Here is a 19,256-nt window from a genome sequence, read left to right on the forward strand (position 1 = left end):
CCGACAGCATGGAGCTGTCACGTCCACAGCCCGAGGGGCATTTTCTCTGCAGGAAGCATGTTTTTACGTCCTCAGAGAATAAAGCCCACTTCGGGAGGACGTAAAAACACTATGGGCTGGTCGTTAAGGGGTTAATGTCCTATCTTGAAGATAAATCATCAATAGAATTTACAGGAAAAAACCCCTTTAAAAGAGTAGAGAACAGTTATAAAACTCCAGCTAATAAAGAAGAGTGTAGTAGTACAACTTTATTATACAGTATTCCACATTTACAAGTTAAACTGAAAGATGTTCACTTAAAAAGGTTGTCCCCCTTCTAGCGGTTTTGCTCGAGGAAGCAGACAGCTCCATAAATTGCACAGTGGCCCAGGTTGGTACTGCAGGATGAGTCCTATTGCAGTGAATGGGTTTTAGTCTGCAGTACCAGCCCTGGCCACTGTACAATGTACGGAGCTCTCTGCTTCCTGTAGCAAAACGACTACAAGTGGGAAGTGGGACAACCCCTGTAACTACAACACAAATCACTTTACAAGGCTTTTCCACCAGTTTCTGATGACATGTTGATAGGACAATTCATAAATCACTAATTGGGGAACTTCTAAGAGTTGTAGGATATTGTTCCCAATATGTGTTGTCGCCCTTTTTCATGATGATGAGAAGTCCCGGCTGAACCGACCCCTTATGACGTGTTCTATTGGTTCATCATAAAACACTATGGCAAGAAAGCCCTTTAACATAACAAATCCGCACTTCTAGGAGACGTCCAATGCCTCAAGCCTCTTTCTTGTCGCGTCCCTCACATGAGTGTCCTTCTGCACCAGTTACCCAGTAGTGGGGTTTGAGGTGGATGAAGCTACATTGAAGTAATCTTCTGAATAGATGACTTGGGATCGCTTGTCTTTGTGAGATCCCTTGACACGGTTGTCGAAGGCTGCGGAGAGGAGACATGATGGTTTGCATTCACCTCTATACTCTGCTAAAAGGGATTGTTCACTTTTATGACCATTATTTAGTACTAAAATTGAAGCAGCTTTGCAAATACTCTATCCTAAGACTGATCCTACCAGTCTATGTATACAGCGGCTATGCAGACTTGTGTGTCTCAGGATACAGACATTCCCTGACTGCACTATGATCATAGTACTCACAGGGTTTGTTTATAGTTGTTTATAGTCTGTAACCATGGAGACGTACAGGTCTGCATACAAGCTGTGTACACTAGCTGTAAACTACTATGGGGAGAAAAACAATCTGCAGGACCAACCCATGATAACATAAAAGGGGCAGTAAATCTAACATGCAAAAGCTGCAGAGGCCAGTCTTAGGCTGCCTGTCCACAGGCGTTGCGGTATCCGCCGCAGGATACCGTCACCCTGGAGCAGGAGCTGGCAGATGGATCTCCGCTGTCAGCCTATCTGACAGATAGGCTGACCGCGGAGAATCGCGGCAAATCGCAGCATTGCCGGCCGCAATCGGAGAATCGCAGTGATTCTCTGCTCGTGGACAGGGGGGGGGAAACGCTCTCCATAGCAACGCTACAGACAGCTTTCACTGCGTTCCCCACGGCCGGATTATCACAGCGGAGAACGCAATTCAAACCTGCCTGTGGACAGGCAGCCTTACCTAAATAGGTGTTTTGGTCTTATTGAGAAGCTGATAACAGGGAAGAGTAGATTATATTCAACTGCACATATAAACAAGACTAAGCGTCCTTTTACACAAGACGTCCCAGCGATCAACACTCTTATGCTTTCACGCGGGAACGATAATCGTTCAGTGAATGGAGGCAGAGCGCGCCGGGGATTGCTGCGGCCGCCCTCCTCTATTCACAGTAAAGAGGCCATCGTCCAGCTTACACGGGCCGATCATTGTTTGACTTGTATGCCTGCCTAACCTGAACGATAAATGGTAAGCAAACAAATTATCGTTTATCGTTTATCGTTCAGTCGCTGGCAACGTTTAGGCCTCCTGTCCACGGGCAATGCGGTATCCCGCGGCGGAGATCCGCAACGCCCGGGAGCAGGGGCCGCAGACGAATCTCCGCCGGTCAGCCTATCTGACAGGTGATCAAGGCTCTGTTTAAGGGCTGAAACGCGTCCTCTGGCTGTATTTTAATGTGGACATGCAATGGCACGGATTAAATAAAGAAAAGCATGTCCTTTTTATCACACATCGGCTTCATGATCTTCTGCTGAAGAATAAGAGAATATTCATGCTGTATTTGTATTGCCGTTTGGGTCTGGACGGTGAAGCTGCAGGTGTGTATCCACTGAAGGTGGAGAGGATCATTGCTGGAGCTCAGACGTGTAGCACGACTCAAATGGCAAGTCACATTTACATATTTTTTCTTATCTGATAGAAAGGCTGACCGTAGAGAATCGTGGCAATTTGCAGCATACTGTGAACTGCCGGACGCGAGCGGAAAATCGCAATGATTTTCCGCTCGTGGACATGGGGCCGGCGCTTTCCATAGCAAAGCTATGGAAAGCTTCAGACGGCAGTTTACCACCGGCGAAATCACGCTGGTGGACAGAGGGCCTTACACTGAATGATTGTTTCAATTTACATAATCTTTGAGGATTTATTCACATAATGTCGAATTTTTGGTCCATGAAAAATGTATCAATGTCAATGCATGTGTATGTGTGCATGTGCATGCGACATCCCCATGTGATGCTTGTGTATGTTGTTATGCCCATTTGTCATCTTTTTTTTTTTTTTTTTTTTTAAACACAGGCAAACATTTAAAAAAAAAAAAAATTAAAAAGGCCCTAACTTTTTTTTCTACAATTGCTTAACAATAGGGAGTAAAAAACATGACATCCATGTGCACTCGTTGTTTTTTGTCCTCTCACTGATGAATGGGGCACGCGCTGCGATTCTTTTTTATATGGGCCATCTGTCCATATATAAAAAAAAAAAAAAGAAAAGAAAAAAAATCCCGCGAGTAGTCCCATCAACTTTAATTGAATCTGTGCGCTGGCAGATACACAGGGACTGAAAATACACCTGTGCAAATAAGCCCTAAAGAAAGTTTTTGCGATCCAAAACTGTATCCAATTGGTTTTCCACAACAAGAGAGTGAGTGGCCACCAAATACTCACCCAACTGACCCCACACCGACTTCTCTATGGCTGCATCCAGCATGGGCTGCTTTCGGGCTATGCTGACCTTCACAGAGACATCCTCTATCATGGCGTTATTAAGCTGCAGAAACATGGGGAGGAGAGATCAGAGCCTCACTATAACCCGGAGCCTTTCGTTCACAGCACACAACTGTTTCTTCCCCTGCACTGACACAAATTCTAACTGTCTGCAGTCACCACTAGGGGGAGCTCAGGATCTCATTGCACACGGTATTATTATTCAGTTCAATATATAAGATGTATGCAGTAAGTCCCTAGAATTTTATCACTATGGACACCTTTGCAGTGAAATTTTCTATTGTTCATTTGCTTCTTAAATACAAAATTAAGTAACTTTTTAAATAGTCATAATTAAAACTGTTCTACCATTAGCTACTTTAGAGTCTGCATTACTCCTCCACACAGCTGGGTGTCCTGCTGCTCCTGACCTAAATAGTAATACCCCTAGCTGCGTCTCTTTGCTCTTGTCCTCCCTTCTCGCAGTATAAGAGATAGCAGCAGGAAGGGGGAGGAGGTTATACACAGCAGATCAAAGCATGGAGAGGAAGAAAGCATCCAAATTATCAGGGAGGGCAGAACAAACAGGCTGTAGGCAGGAAAGACAACATGCTCAAGGCAATTCTTGGAGGGGAAGAATCACACAGGCTGTAGAGAGAGACAGCAACACACAACAGAAAACTCTGCGGGGATGGGGGAGTCGCACACTCCTAGGCATCAGGGCAAGAGAGAAGAGATCCGTCATGAGCTATAGAAGGGGAAAGCAGTACAGTAATGAAGCTATGCTGACAGATGAGAGCTACTGAGGGCAGCAGTATCCTAGACACACAGACCTGACATCCAGCATCTATTACTGGGATGGACATGCACACATGAGAAAAGTCTGAAACTAGGAGTAGATTGTAAACTGCACACCAGGATTTGGGAAAGAATGAAGGAAAGGAGATTGCATCCTGAAACGTTGTGAAACTTTAAGTCAAGGTAACCTTTAAGATATGTAGAAATCCTTTTCTTCCAATGCAAAGATGCCCAGAAACTTTAAAGGAGTTGTCTGAGATAAAGTTTTTCTCTAAAACCGGGTCCCCCATAGCCACAAAACAACAAGAAGCCATACTTGCCTCTCACCACTTTCCGCAGGTTCCCCGGCTGGCAGCTCCAGGTTGATGTCTTTTTCATAGGGTGCGGTCAGCCTGTGATGTCTTGTAAACTTTCCGCTGCAACTAATGACAGCTCAGCAATCATGACGGAGCCTTGTGATTGGCTGCAGCTACCGGTTTACAGGACGGCACAGGCTGACTGCACCCTGTACACATTATGTCACCAAGGAGACCCAGAAACTCTGGCATGGGAATTGCAGGGAGAGGAGAGGATCGGCTCTTTGTTATGTTACGGCCATGGGAGACTCATTTTTAGAGAAAAAGTTTTAAATTTGGACAATCCCTTTTAAGGCCAGGCTCACAGGGGCATAATCGTAAAACGCTGCGGGTATCCCGCAGCGTTTTTACAGCTGTGGGCCGACTGTGACCCTGCATACTGCTGCGTATGGTGCTCAAATTGTACTGCGCATAACAGCGTAGTTACGCACGCTGTCATGCACCATTCACCTGTTTTTTATTGTGTATATTTTCAGCAGTGTCACAAAGCAACGGCGCACACACACGCCACCTATGTGCAATGCAATTGCGTATAGGTGCACGTATATACACACCCATACAGAACAATGGGCTCTATCTCGCGTATATAGGCGGCAAAATAGAACAAGCTGCATTCTTTTTTACGCTCGCATATTACGCAATTCCAGCACGCAAAAGTGATAGAAACTGTGTAAGGCAATGTAATGGATTGCCTGCAAGTTACCGCGTATCACACGGGCTTCACAGAGCCTGCGTTATACGCGGTAAAGATTCCCCCTTGTGAGCTCAGCCCAAGTCTGTCTATGCAGGAGATTTCTAGCTCTGTACGAGCTGAATTGGCTTTTTCTCTAGTGCACACCAGGTCAGTACACACATGCTCCTAAATGCCAGCCTAATCTCACCTCCTGGATCGCCTGGTCTGCCGTTTCCATTTTCTCAAATGTGACAAAAGCGCAGCTGTAAAGACAAAATATGGGGTAAAATTACTCCTACTCAATCTTCCCAGCCCTATGAAGAAACGTCTCAATGTGCTCTTACTTTCGTGGAGGATCAGTCGCAATGTCTATGATCTTCCCAAACTTGGAGAATGCATCTGTTAGCATCTGCTTCTTCATGCCAACCCCGTGAACATACACCGTGTTTCCTTTCCTGGGTGCACGGCGTTCTGGGAAAGAATCGGACCCTGCGTGTACCAAGAACAATTCATCTGATACATACAAGTTAAATTACATGACATACAGGCAGCGCAGTGGTTAGCAACGTCCACATGGAGTTTATATATCCTCCACCCATGCTCCTCTAGGAGGTTCAGTTTTCTCCCACACTCAAGAACCATAAGCTGACATGGTTTTAGGAGATTAGGTAAAGATGGCCTAATACTCTTCTACACTGGCTGTGTCTGGTATTACAGCTTAGCGCAATTCAACTGAATGGAGCTGCCATCCTCGACACTAGTCAGTGGGAACGTGTGGCCCTGTGTACTTCATGTATTTCTAATCTCACATTGGCCTTGGTCTGTGTTGTGCTAGGGAAATTCAGATTGTTAGCTCCTGAGGTCAGGGCCTACAAATACATACTCCTGTGGAAGCCTTCTCTGTCTCGTTCCCGCTCTCGATCTCTATCACTTCGGTCTCTGTCCCTATCTCTCTCCCGGTCGCGGTCTCTTTCTCTTCCCCGATCTCGTTCATAAGGCTCCCGATCTGCTGTGCGACGGCCTTCTCTGTCACTCTCTCGGTCCTCCGTTTCTCTCTCAGGGTCTCGCATACGGTCACTGGAGCTGACAAAACTGAAAAGGGAAAAATAAACCAGTCAATGCAGGACAGGAAGGTCAGAGGAGACAAGGTATGGGAGGATTTAGTGAATCCACCTGATGACCCTGGAGGCCCCTTCCAATTCTACCATTTTAGGATTCAATAATATGGAGACTCACCTCTCATAGAGAGACTTCCTTTGATTGCGCCTTGAGATCTGGAGAGAGATAAGTGAAGAAGTGCTAGGAGCAGGTGTCTTGGATTTGACAGTTTCTACAGCAAAGAAAAGAATTTCCCAAAGAGTTTACCTCAGCCGGTTCCTCGTCCACAGAGACGCTTCGCTGGAAAGGCTGGAAAGTGGGTGCTGGGCCCTTATCAGGGTCCTGAAGACAAGAATAAGGGTCAATGCAGCTCAAACAAATGGAGGCTCATTGTAGTCAAGGGGGCGCTCCACTTCAAGTAAATGCATTTTAAGCAGCATACAATGAAAACTTTTGCAGATTCCTAATATATTTTGGGTTTCAATTCCTCACCATTTTCAAGATTTCTGATTGCTGTCAGTGAATAGGACTACTCTCACTTACATCCAAAGGCTAAAAACCCTGATCATATCTAACAGTTGTGCACTATTAGGGCTTTTACCCACTAGCGTTGTTTTTAATGCTGCAGTATTACTGCGTTTTTTTCAATGGGACTTTCTAATGTTAAAATCAAATTGCACAAAAATCGCAGCAGCACAAACGTTTTTTGTGCGATGCAATTTAAGCATTAGAAAGTCCCATTGAAAAAAAACACAGCGATATAGAAGCGTTGCAAAAAAACAAACGCTAGTGGGTAGAAGCCTTCACACTGTAAGAGGTGTGCGCACTGTCATTTAGGCCTTATGCACACAAACGATTTTGTGCGGGTAAGTAACAGTAAAAAATTGAGACTATTAGAGCCAATGGTTTTCCATGGAATCATTCAGATGAACGATTTTTAGCCGCGCAAACAAATTGTGCCTAAAAAGATAGGACATCAGTGACTGAATGCAGCTATTGAAATTGTCTGCCGTGGAAAAATACAGGTCTTGCCCTATCTTTTGACCGAAAAACACTGGAGCCTCCATAGACTCCAACGGGAGCTGCAAAAAAGGGAGGGGGAGGGAGTTTAGCAGCGGGCAACACCGGGGAAAAGAGGACAGGTGCCTCGATTTTAATCATTAGGAGGATTTCTGCCAACCAAGGGAATTCAGAGCAGCAGCGCATTTTTTGGGCAAAACTTCGCACCCAGCCGCGTGAAGGATGATAAAACGCTGCTGCAGCTCGGGACTTGTTTGCAGCAAATCGTCCATTCACACGATTTTCTGCAGCAATACTTGCAATTTTTTTGCGCGGCCACCTTCAGAGCGATTTTGATGCTCGTTTGAAAGAAGCCTTAGACAGGTGTCTCATCCTCCAGACTGAAGTGTTTCTATTCGCAGACAACAGGCTGTAATGATTTTCGTGCTTCAATCCCTCACCTTTTTCAACATTGCAGAGTTGCAGGTCTTTTTATTGCACAGTACTTAAAGGGATTGTCTGAAACACCAGTCAGATGACCTGTCATCTGATCACTGGGTCCAGAAGAATTCACTAATTGGTCCAAACCTGGATCTGCTTGGCAACATGAGCGGAGGATTTAAGCCCAGGTTATACACGGGTTCACAACCCAGGTTAAGGCATTGTACATTTAGGATATATGGGTGCCAATGAGTTACAAACTGTCAGAGCCCCATATAGACCAGCCAACCGTAAAAAAAAAAACTTGGCGTTGGGGTAGGATTTAAGATATAGGTGTCACCTTGAGTTTGCCCTCTAGCATCCGAGAGCGTTTGAATCCACTGTTTTTGGTCCCGGATTTAATAGCACTTATGGCGCCGGTCTTCACCAGCATCTTGGCTTGCTCTGTCGCTGTGGCGGTGTCTACTGCTGGTTGGTCTGATAAAGCTGAAAGAAGAGACATATAAAATTATATACATGTTCTTTAAGGTCCTTTCACACGGACCAATCATTCGGTCGTGTAAAAGCAGAAACGATCAGCTGACGAACAAGCAAATGCTCGATCAGCGGCCGATTGTGTCATTTACGTGAGCATAAAACGGTTTGCTGCACATGTGACCGTGTAACAGGGAGGATGTGCAGCAAATCAATGAGAGCTACAAGGGGACGAACGATCATGTTAATGATTGGAAGTTCCCATAAAGCAGATATCTGCCCGTGCACACAGAGCGCTGACCGACATGCTCATTGCCAGTCAGTGGTCGTTAGCACCTGCAGATTATCTGCCCATGTAAAATGACCATTAGAGTTGAAGAAACGGAAAAAATGGTAACAGCGGCTCTCTTAGCTATGAACTGTGCCTGGTATTGTAGTTCAACCTCATTAAATTGAATGCTGAAGTACCAGGCACGACCACTTATGAAGGGTGGCGCTGTTTCTGAAGGGATAAAAAAACAGGCTCTTTTTTATATTGTACAATCAATTATATTCTAACAGTAAATATAGGATATTGACTCACATCTCTTAATGCCAGCCTGGCTTGTCTGATTGGTGGAAGTCTGCTTCTTCAGAGCCAGCAAGGCTTTTTTCTGGTACGAGAAAGGCAACAAAAAGAATTAAAGGGGTTGTCCGACTTATTCAAATATCTCAACAAGTTCGCTGTGTCTAAAAAGAACAAACCAGCGATTACTCATCTTTCCCGGCTCCCTGTTGTGTCCAGTGCTGCCACTCCGGGTCTCTCCTCTAATGTAATGTTTACAGTTTGCAGCAGCCTGTGAACAGGATGTCACAGGCTGCTGCAGCCAATCACAGAGCTCAGCCAATTAGCATCTGCAAAGGGTATTCCCATTTTACAAAAGTAAATCCCAAAGATCTAACCCCACCAATAATAAAGTGATGACATATCCTAGCAATATGACATTACAGAAGATGGGAAGAACTCGTTAAATCGACCACAGATTAAGTGCTAATGTCCTTGGTGCTGTCAATAACACTGATGGCAATCAATTAATGGGCAGATTAGTCAGACTATGAAGTCATAAAACCAGGATGGCCACATGTAACTCCTTGGATAGCCGAAGGCATCAAGTATCCTCAGTCCAATAGAAGGAAGTAAAGCAATGATCACACATGCACACTGCTGCCTTATTCACATGGGGATCAGTGGGGGTTATGGTGGTTGGACCCCGGCGATCATATACTTATCACCTATCCGGTGGATAGGACATACATGTCTTCAGTGGGAAATCCCCCTTTAACAAACCTTCTTTTTCAGCTTGGCAAATTTCCTCTGCAGAGCTTCCTCTTCTTCTGTCAGGACGGGTGGCAATGCAACCATGATGCCTAGGGTGAGCGAGACACCTGAAGAGGAAGTAAAAGGGGGCAGAGGGTTATATATAGATAGGTGCAAAGAAAACACTGTAACTTGTTACATAATTACATGGGTGTTCTCCTCACACACATCGTATTGCTATAACATTAACACAGGTGGAGGTCCAACATCTGCGACTCCAACCAAGGAGGAACAAAAGCCTCTTCAACTTTTTAAAAACTTTCTCACTGCAATACAGCTTAAGAGGGTTGTAACAAAATCTTACATTATCTCCTATCTAAGAATATCCACAAGATAGGCGATAACATTATAATCAGTGGGGGTCCAACCGCTGGGATCCAAAGGAATCCCCAAAACGGAGGTTCTGACAGACGCTGCATGAATGGAGTGGAGGTCATGCGCTGCTGCTCCATTCTTCCCAGAGACTGCCGAGAGCTCCTACGCCACAATGTGCAATGTGGTCTTTGAAATCAATGGAGCAGCAGTGCACATTTGTCACCTCCGCTCCATTCATGTGGGGATCGTTGGGACCTCTGTTCTTGGGATTGGTGGCAGCTCCCCCCCCCCCCCCCCGATCATAAAATTATCCTCTATCCTATTTATAGGGGATAACTTTAGATCGTATACAACCCCTTTAATCCAAGCTCTCTGGGCAGTCGGTGGACGAGTAGCTTGCTGTACAGGAAAAAACCTGGAAGGAGTTGTAGCACTGCATTCTGAAGATCGGCAGCGATCACAGATGTCAGATCGCTACTGATCAACAAGGGATGGAGGGTCTTTGCATCATGAGGTCACTTTTAATAATGGGGAAAACGCTGTTACTTTCTCACCATTTTCAAGACCTCTGCTAGCTGCCAGCAAATGGAAACATTATATTTACCTCTATAGGCTGAAATCCGATCTAGATCTTATCCATCTGACACAGCGGCAGGTTTGTTACAGTGACTCAGCGCCATGCTGAAGAAGCCCTGTCTCTATATTAGAGTATCAGGTTTTCAACATCTGGATGTAAGACTGTTCATGTCTGTGTTGGAGGCTCTGTCACAGCACCGGGGGGCAACATCACGACAAAATAGCGCAGCTCGCTACGCTATTGTGTTGGGTAAAATGCCGGACAGCAAGATGGACCCAACTACAGTGAATGGGGTCTGCTGGACAGCGTTCATGTCAGTGGGCCGGCTTCACTTAAGCATAAGCACAATTGCATTACTGAACATTTCTGCACTCGTATCGGCGTATTTTTCTGCACTTTTTCTGCCTGCAGGCTTGTTCATTAGTGTGCGACAAAGAAACACCGATTGAAATGGCTAATTAGTTCCAGATGTGTTCTTTTCCAGTGGAATTAGTATTTCACACGTCTCCTTTCATAATGCGTGCGCATTTGTGCACCCCATTGACTTCTATGGGGACTTCGGTACGCAGAAAAATAGAACTGGTTCTATAATTTTTTGGGATGACTGAAATTTGTGCACAAAATACGGAAATGTGAACGACTCCATTGTTATTTGTTCTCAGCCATCTCCGGCAGTGTTACTGAAAGTGACCGCCGCTCCGTTCAATCTCCTCTTCACTGTGGGGGACGCAGCGAGGGCAGAGGAAACAGGTTCCCCGTTCTCAGGATCAGTGGCAGTCCCAGCAGTTGGACCCCCACCCATCCATTAGTTTCACCTATTCAGTGGTTGGGTGAAAACGTGAAGAAACATGAAGTACCCGGAATACCCCTTGAAGTGTCGGATCCTGCATTTCTGATGGAACAGTCTGAGGACAGCCAAATAAACAACACCAATGTGAATATAGACCTAAGAAAGAGGTTTTCATTTGTTGACAGCAAGCAGAGGACGCAATACACAAACAACATGAGAAAGCTGTGCAACTTCTCCTTTTGCAACGATGCAGTTTATTAACAATAAAACCGGAAAGCTACTTCAAGTAGAAACAATGTTATGTATGAAGACGCCTTTATAATGACTCGGCCCCACCGGCTCCATAGCACACCCACAGTATATACTACAGCGGCCGCAGTCGGTTGGAACGAGCGCGAAAGACAACATATAAAGTATTTACCTCTGTTGTTAAATGTCAGTCGCACTTTTTAAACGTCACCGTCAATTTTCCGGCGAGTGCCAACCAACACGTCACGTTTGCCAACCAGCGACGTCTAACAACCAATCACGGCGGTATGCGGATCACACACTTCCGCCCCAACTTGTCTTCGCTGATCACGTGACTAAAATCGCTTCCGCCACACTACAATCCTTTTGACCAATCAACAGGCAGGAGCGCGTGGCTGTGATTGGCTGGAAATGTACGGGGCGCCGTATGTATCGTTATTCGTTGCAATGTAGTTTAGCGCCTGTGGGATGCGGCAACTTGAGCAGCTTTATAACTGTTCAGCAACCGCCCCTGCAGTGTATCACGCACATATAGTCGGGTTTATTTACTATTCAAAATAGGGCAGATTTCTGGCACAAATCACGTGCTTGCGCCACATTTATCATTTTAGACACTTTCTGCCTAAGCTGCACCAAACTGTTGTAAACTGCGCCAAAGTTTTGGTGAAATGTTTGGCGTAAACTAAGCAACTAATAGGAGGTCTTAACTTTGACCAGATAGTCTTAAAATTCAACAGATTTATCATTCGGGGATAAATATTTAGCATTTTAAGGCCGGCTGCAGATAAGTGTAATTGGCTGCGTGTCACCCGCATATGACGGTTATGCGGCACACAGCAAGTACACACAGACATTCATACTTGTTCCGGGCCGCCAATTGCTATGCACTATATTGGCGGGTATGCGCATGTGATATGGGCCAAAATAGAACATGTGATTGTTATTGTGCACGTATTTTACGCAAGATGTGTGATTGGCGGCTTGGAGCCAGCGGCAGATCGGTGCAGCGGAATACGCTGTAATAAGACGATCGCGTGAAGGAGCCCTAAGACTTGTCTTAAGTTTGCACGTGTGAAAGAACAGGGATTAAAAAAAGAGTCATAGTGCGCATGTAATACGCGGCCACGCACAGCCATACGCGGTCTCTGCTGTCAGGGCTGCTGTTTACACAATCGGTAAACCGCTGCAGGGAGACCACAGTATTCTACCGATATGCTCGTGGGCATGAGCCCTTAGGCTGGTGTCACATCTCCGGTGGCAGGTTTCAGCGCAGATCCGGCACAAAATACCGGAAGAAAAAGCTCTGCACGCAACACTTTTTCTTCCACCCAAAAGCCGTCCAGCTGGACAGACACCATTATAGTCAATGGAGTCCGCCCAATGCTGTTTGGTTCTGTTCAGATGGAACCGTTTGCCACAGGGATTCCCCTTTCCTCCTCCCTGAACGGAGGAGGAAAGTGGAATCCCCAGCGCTGATGTGAAACCACCTTAGTAAATAAGCCCCAGTGCGTTTACCTGAAAATTATCTGTTTTATCAATTTGCTTGTGTTCTCCAGGATGTCAGCTCAGTCATGGACTGTTGAGCAATTGCATCATCCAACGGCTGGCCATGGCGATGTTATGGAAGCCATTGGAAATTGAGGCCATATGATGTCACCGAAGATCCTTAGGGCTTTAACTTATAGCAGTGTTTCCAAACTCCGGTCCTCAAGGCACCCCAATAGGTCTTGTTTTCAGGATATCCTATAGTAAGAAAACCTGTGGAAATGCCTGAGGCACCGACAATAATTACATCACCTGTACAATACTGAGGAGATCCTGAAAACCTGACCTGCTGGGGTGCATGAGGACTGGAGTTAGGAAAAACAGACCTAGGATCAACGGCTCCTGCGGCCAGAGGGTTAACTACAGCTACCCTTTATCGCTTCACCATGGAAATGGCACTCTACATAGAATGGTAAAGTTGGAAGGGACCTCCAGGGTCATCTGGTCCAATCCCCTGCTCAATGCAGGATCACTGAATCATCCCAGACAGATGTCTGTCCAGCCTCCCGTGGCAACCTGTCCCAATCATTGATCACCCTCACTATCTAATATCTAATCTGTGTCTCCTCCCTCTCAGTTTCATCCCATTGCTTCTAGTATTTCCTTGTGCAAATGAGAATAGGGCTGATCCCTCTGCACTGTGACAGCCCTTCAGATATTTGTAGACCGCTATTAAAGGGGTTGTCCCGCGCCGAAACGGGTTTTTTTTTTTTTTTTTAACTCCCCCCCCCGTTCGGCGCGAGACAACCCCGATGCAGGGGTTAAAAAAACAACCCGCACAGCGCTTACCTGAATCCCGGCGGTCCGGCGTCTTCATACTCACCTGCTGAAGATGGCCGCCGGGATCCTCTGTCTCCGTGGACCGCAGGGCTTCTGTGCGGTCCATTGCCGATTCCAGCCTCCTGATTGGCTGGAATCGGCACGTGACGGGGCGGAGCTACACGGAGCCGGCATTCTGCACGAGCGGCCCCATAGAAGACTGCAGAAGACCCGGACTGCGCAAGCGCGGCTAATTTGGCCATCGGAGGCCGAAAATTAGTCGGCTCCATGGGAACGAGGACGCCAGCAACGGAGCAGGTAAGTATAAAACTTTTGATAACTTCTGTATGGCTCATAATTAATGCACAATGTACATTACAAAGTGCATTATTATGGCCATACAGAAGTGTATAGACCCACTTGCTGCCGCGGGACAACCCCTTTAAGTCTCCTCTCAGCCTTCTTTTTTGCAAGGTAAACATTCCCAGATCCTTTAACCGTTTCTCATAGGACATGATTTGCAGATCGCTCACCATCTTGGTAACTCCTCTCTGAAGTTGCTCCAGTTTGTCTATGTCTTTTTTAAAGTGGGGTGCCCAGAACTGGACACAGTATTCCAGATGAGGTCTGACTAAGGCTACCCACACACGGGCAAGCGCGATATCGGGCCATGTAACTTGGCACGATATCGCACTTGTGAACATGCAAGGTACCCACAGATGCAGGGTATTTTTTTAAGCAAAACCGCCTCTCATCGGTGAAGTTCCAATCCCTCTAGAAGATCCGAAGAGTTTCCTTTTGATTTCAATGGCAAACCTCGCATCACACTCACATGCACATCGTACGGCCTGCGAGTCATTAAAGCTCCCATTGAAATCAATGGGTAATGCGTTCTGAGTAGAGATGAGCGAATCTACTCGTTTCGAGTAATTACTCGATTGAGCAGCGCGATTTTCGAGTACTTCAGTACTCGGGTGCAAAGATTCGGGGGGCGCCTGGGGGAGGCGTGGCGGCACCGGGGTAGCAGCGGGGAACAGGGGGGAGCCCTCTCTCTCTCTCTCTCCCCCCCACTCCCCGCTGCAACCCCCCACTCACCAACGGCGCCCCCCGAATCTTTTCGCCCGAGTACGGAAGTACTTGAAAATCGCGGTGCTCGGGCGAAAAAGGGGCGTGGCCGAGTAGGCTCGCTCATCTCTAGTTCTGAGGAATGCGAAAAGTTAGAACAAAAGAATGGGGTTCATAACCATGCATCTTGCAACACACAAATATCACCTTACCTTCTCGGCTGTGTGAAAGCTGCCTAAGGAAGAGTAGAGGGTGATAATTACCTCACGTGATCTAGACTCTGTGCTTGTCTTAATAGATCCCAGAATTGATTGCGCCTTTTTATCTGCTGCAGCACATTGTTGACTCATGTTCAGTCTATGATCTATTAGTCTACCCAACTCTTTTTCACATGTGCTGCTGCTTAGTTCAATTCTTCCCATTCTGTATGGGCTTTTTTTTTTTTTTTCATTTTTCTTGCCCAGATGTAGGACTTTGCATTTCTCCTTGTTAAATACCATTCTGTTAGTCGCCGCCCACTGTTCAAGCTTGTCCAGATCTTTTTGAATCCTCTTTCTCCCTGCTAACTTTGTGTCGTCAGCAAATTTACTCAGTTTCCTCTCAATTTCCTCCTTCATATCATTTATAAAAAGGTTGCACAACACTGGGCCCAGGCCACATCTGTCAGGTGGAGCAGTCTTTATGAAAGAAAGGAACCATCGAATCCTGGAAAACCTCCTTAATCCTTTTAAGACTAGAGCTTTTTCGTTTGTTCATGTTTTCTTTTCATTTTCCACCTCCCAAGAGCTATAATGTTATTTTTCCGCTAACGTAGCCATATAAGGCTTTCTTTTTGAGGAGTTGTATTTTTGTTAATTGTGTTATTTCATGCACTATATATCAAATAGAAAAAGAAAGTTCGTTTGGCTCAGCTTCTCAAACGGACCTCCAGCTGGCTGATGCAGATCCTCAGCGGAACTCAAGACTTAAGCCTCCAGCTTCAGCAGGGCAAGCAATGTGCAAAAAAAGTTTCAGTAAAAGTCGGCTTCACGTGGGGTAATCTTCTTTATTAACGTTAGTTTTAAAACAGAGACATGACAACCTCTAAAGGGCCAGACATGTTTTTGCTGTAAACCAGCCTTTTTCACAGCTGTGAGAGGGGGCTCCTCCCCACTAACAGCTTAGATGCTGCGGTCAGGGTTTAATGCATCTAAGTGATTAAATGTTCAGATCATGCTTGTGAATGCCAGCTGTTGAACACGGCTGACACTAACAGAGTATGGAATGGGCTTGGCACTGGAGCCCGCTTCAAATTGCCTCCTCCCCCTATAATGTTTCTTTAGGCTATAGTCATGAAGAGGTTAAGACCTGTAACATGTGCCTGGGCTTACACACCCCTGCATCATTGATTGCACCCCAAAATTTTGTAAAAAAATATGATGTAAGTGCATTATTAAATCAACCCCAATGAGTAGCAGATGAGGACCCCGTATATCGGCTCGGCGTGAAAACTGAGCCGATATACGGTCGTCTGAATCCAGCCTCAGGGGAGGGGTGATGTGAGTTTTTGCTCATATTATCACCCCCAAGCCCATTAGTCAGAGAGCACATTTGCTCTCCGATTGAGTCCCCCCCCCCCCTTCAAAGTTTAACCCTGCAGATGCTGCAGTCATTGTTGACCGCAGCATCTAAATGTTTTTAGCGAAAAAATGTAAAACTTTGTTCCCCCTTATAGAAGGCTTTAAATACTAAAAAAAATAAAACTACTACTAGAAAAACTTACTGGTGTGTAAGTCCAAAAGAAATAATTCCATTAAGGGGTTAAAAATGTACTTAAACGACCAAGTTCTGCGCCAAATATATTTACATGACATGAATTCAAAATTTACAATAAAAAGTGACATTTTTGGGAGGGTTTTTCCAATTCCTACTGCATAAAGGAATGGTATACAAAGAGAACAATAGCTCCACTGCGTAGTGTAGCCCCCTTTTAATTTTTCCCTGCACGGCCACCCCCCCTCACTTTAATGTAGCTATGCTGCAGCCCTGTGCCCAGCCGCATTCAACACTCCCCCTAATCCATTGCAGCTGCCACTTCACTCTTAGTGCTTATTTAGACGACTCTATATAGGCTCGGTTTTCAAGCCAAGCCGATATACGGTGTCCTCATCTGCAGGGGAGGGGGGGATGGAAGAGCCAGGAGCAGGAGCGGAGCTCCCGCCCCTCGCCACTAATTGCAATGGGAGGGGTGGGGCGGAGCTAAGCGCCGTCACTTAGCTCCGTTCCCATCTATTGCAAATAGTGGAGAGAGGCGGAGAGGGGGCGGGAGCTCAGTTCCTGCTCCTGGCTCTTCAATCCTTCTCCCCCTTCAGACAAGGACACGGTATATCGGCTCAGCGTGAAAACCAAGGCGATATACGGTCGTCTGAAATAGCCCTCAGGATCGGTGAGGGTCTTAGGTTGGACCTACTCTAATCAAAGTAATGGCATAATCCCAATGATCAGCTGTTACTTTTTAAAATGAGAATATCCCTTTAACCTCTTAAGGACATCACCCTTTTTTTTTCAGATTTTTTTCCTCTCGCCTTTTAAAAAATAACTCTTATTTATCCATCGACGTTGCTATATTAGGGCTTGTTTTTTGCGGGACGAGTTGTATTTTTTAATGGTGCCATATAATGTACTGAAAAACTTCTACAAAATTCTAAGTGGAGAGAAATAGAAAAAAAAAATGAAATTTCGCCATCTTTGAGTGCGTCTTGTTTCTACGGTGTACACACTGCCACAAAAATGACCTGATATCTTTATTCTATGGGTCAGTACGAATACTACGATACCAAAACATAGAGTTGTTTTTTTCTTGCTATACAACTTTTATTTTTTTAAAAAGATATTTAATGTTTTTAAATTATTTTCTGCCGCCATTTTCTGACCGCAATAACGGTTTTATTTTTTCGTCTACATAATTGTGCAAGGGCTCATTTTGTGCCATACATCCTGTAGTTTCAGTTGGTACAATTTTTTAATACATACAACTAGAGATGAGCGAGCATACTCGCTAAGGGCAATTACTCGATTGAGCATTGCCCTTAGCGAGTACCTGCCCACTCGGTAGCAAAGATTCGGTTGCCGGCAGCAGGCAGGGAGCTGCGGGGGAGATCTCTCTCTCCCTCTCTCCCCCCTGCTGACTGCCGCAGCTCACCTGTCACCCGCGCCGGCAGCCGAACCTTTGCTCCTGAGCGGGGAGATACTCGCTAAGGACAATGCTGGATCGAGCAATTGCCCTTAGTGAGTATGCTCGCTCATCTCTACATACAACCTTTTGATCGCTTTTTATTTATTTTTTCAGACGACGTTAACCCTGCGGGGTTAATAATGTGTTTCTTTTGTAGATCAGATTTTTACGGATGCAGCGATACCAAATATATATTTGTGTTTTATTATTTAGATTCTTTTATTATAAATATAACAAAACAGATTTTTTTTTGTTTAAATAGTAAACTTTAAAAAAAACCTTACTTTTACTTTTAGTCCCCATAGTGAACAAGACGTTGCAATGCTTTGATCGCTCCTGCAGTATGATGTAATGCCATAGGCATGGCTTGATAGGCATTCTGCTATGACAGCCCTGGGGCCTTTAAGAAGACCCCCGGCTGCCATGACGCCCACACAGCAACCCGCGATCTTATCGCTGGGGGGGCTGTACAGGGGCCCCGAACGTCGGTCGAGGGGATTTAAACACCGGTCAGAATTGGCATTTAAAGGGTTAACAGCTTCGATCAGACATGCGGCTTATCGGAGCTGTTGCTGTCAGCTGTAAGAAACAACAGACAGCCGCGATGTATGGGGTGAGATTGCCCCATGATCTCCCTTCATGCATACCCTGCAGCTGCAGGACGTAACGGTACGTCCTGTAGTGTTACGGGGTCGTACAAGATTAAAAAAAATATGGCTGCTATATTCCAGGAACAGCGCCTCTCTTGTCCATGGGTCGAATCTAGTACTGCAGCTCAGCTCCAGAAACATGCAATGAGGCTATGAACGCTGGGGGAGCCCAAGGTGCCAGTACCGTTGTGGTTCACCTTTGGGGTGCAGGGCAGCCTGCTGGATTTATATATGGGGTCACTAATAGTTTACAAACCTGCATAATGTACTACATGTATCAGAAGGTCTGACACACTGCATCTACTTCTCTGTGTAGGAGTATTTACCAAGCAGCCACCCCCTCAATATTAGGAGGTTGTGTGAGTGGCTGTCTCATCGGTGTCCTCCACAGGTGTATTTGCTCCCTCATTTGGCTGTCTGCATGTTAAGGGATAGGCGGTGTATATGCCTGCCCTCCTTTATCAGTAAGGATATGGCAGTTTTCAGTGATTTTTTTTTTTTGTCGATTTTTAGATTTCCTTTTCAAGGATAATTTAGCCCTTTAAAGGGATTGAATAAGATTAATAAAAATATGGCTGCTATATTCCAGAAACAGCTCCACTCTTGTCCATGGGTCAATTCTAGTACTGCAGCTCAGCTCCATTGTCTTGACTTAGTCTGAAATGCAATACTGGAGACTCCATTGGTCAAGTGCAGGTCTAATGTCATGGACTCTTTTGCCATGTAATGAACAATGAGACAAATAACAACCAA

General features: G+C 45.6%; 1 protein-coding gene across 1 annotated transcript; it reads right to left on the minus strand.

Moving 5' to 3' along the window:
* Positions 1–230: 230 nt before the first annotated feature.
* On the minus strand, positions 231–11,523 carry NELFE (negative elongation factor complex member E). Its single transcript, XM_066581069.1, has 11 exons — positions 11,443–11,523; positions 9,310–9,407; positions 8,566–8,635; positions 7,849–7,994; positions 6,336–6,410; positions 6,207–6,244; positions 5,854–6,062; positions 5,315–5,459; positions 5,179–5,233; positions 3,105–3,207; positions 231–931 (listed from the first exon to the last, which is right to left on the minus strand). Exons 2-11 carry the CDS (start codon positions 9,382–9,384, stop codon positions 822–824), a joined length of 1,026 nt encoding a protein of 341 aa, XP_066437166.1. The 5' UTR covers positions 9,385–9,407; positions 11,443–11,523; the 3' UTR covers positions 231–821.
* Between the last annotated feature and the right edge of the window lie 7,733 nt (positions 11,524–19,256).

This window comes from Eleutherodactylus coqui, chromosome 10 (assembly GCF_035609145.1).
Source record: "Eleutherodactylus coqui strain aEleCoq1 chromosome 10, aEleCoq1.hap1, whole genome shotgun sequence".
Taxonomy (NCBI): Eukaryota; Metazoa; Chordata; class Amphibia; order Anura; family Eleutherodactylidae; genus Eleutherodactylus; species Eleutherodactylus coqui.

Excerpts from the sequence above, each read along its gene's own strand:
- NELFE (XM_066581069.1), bottom strand. The coding sequence starts at position 9,384 with ATGGTTGCATTGCCACCCGTCCTGACAGAAGAAGAGGAAGCTCTGCAG. Across the intron at positions 7,995-8,565 it reads CCAGGCTGGCATTAAGAGAT|CTTTATCAGACCAACCAGCA; the intron begins GTGAGTCAATAT and ends CTCTTCTTTCAG. Across the intron at positions 3,208-5,178 it reads CAGACCAGGCGATCCAGGAG|CTTAATAACGCCATGATAGA; the intron begins GTGAGATTAGGC and ends ATGTTTCTGCAG.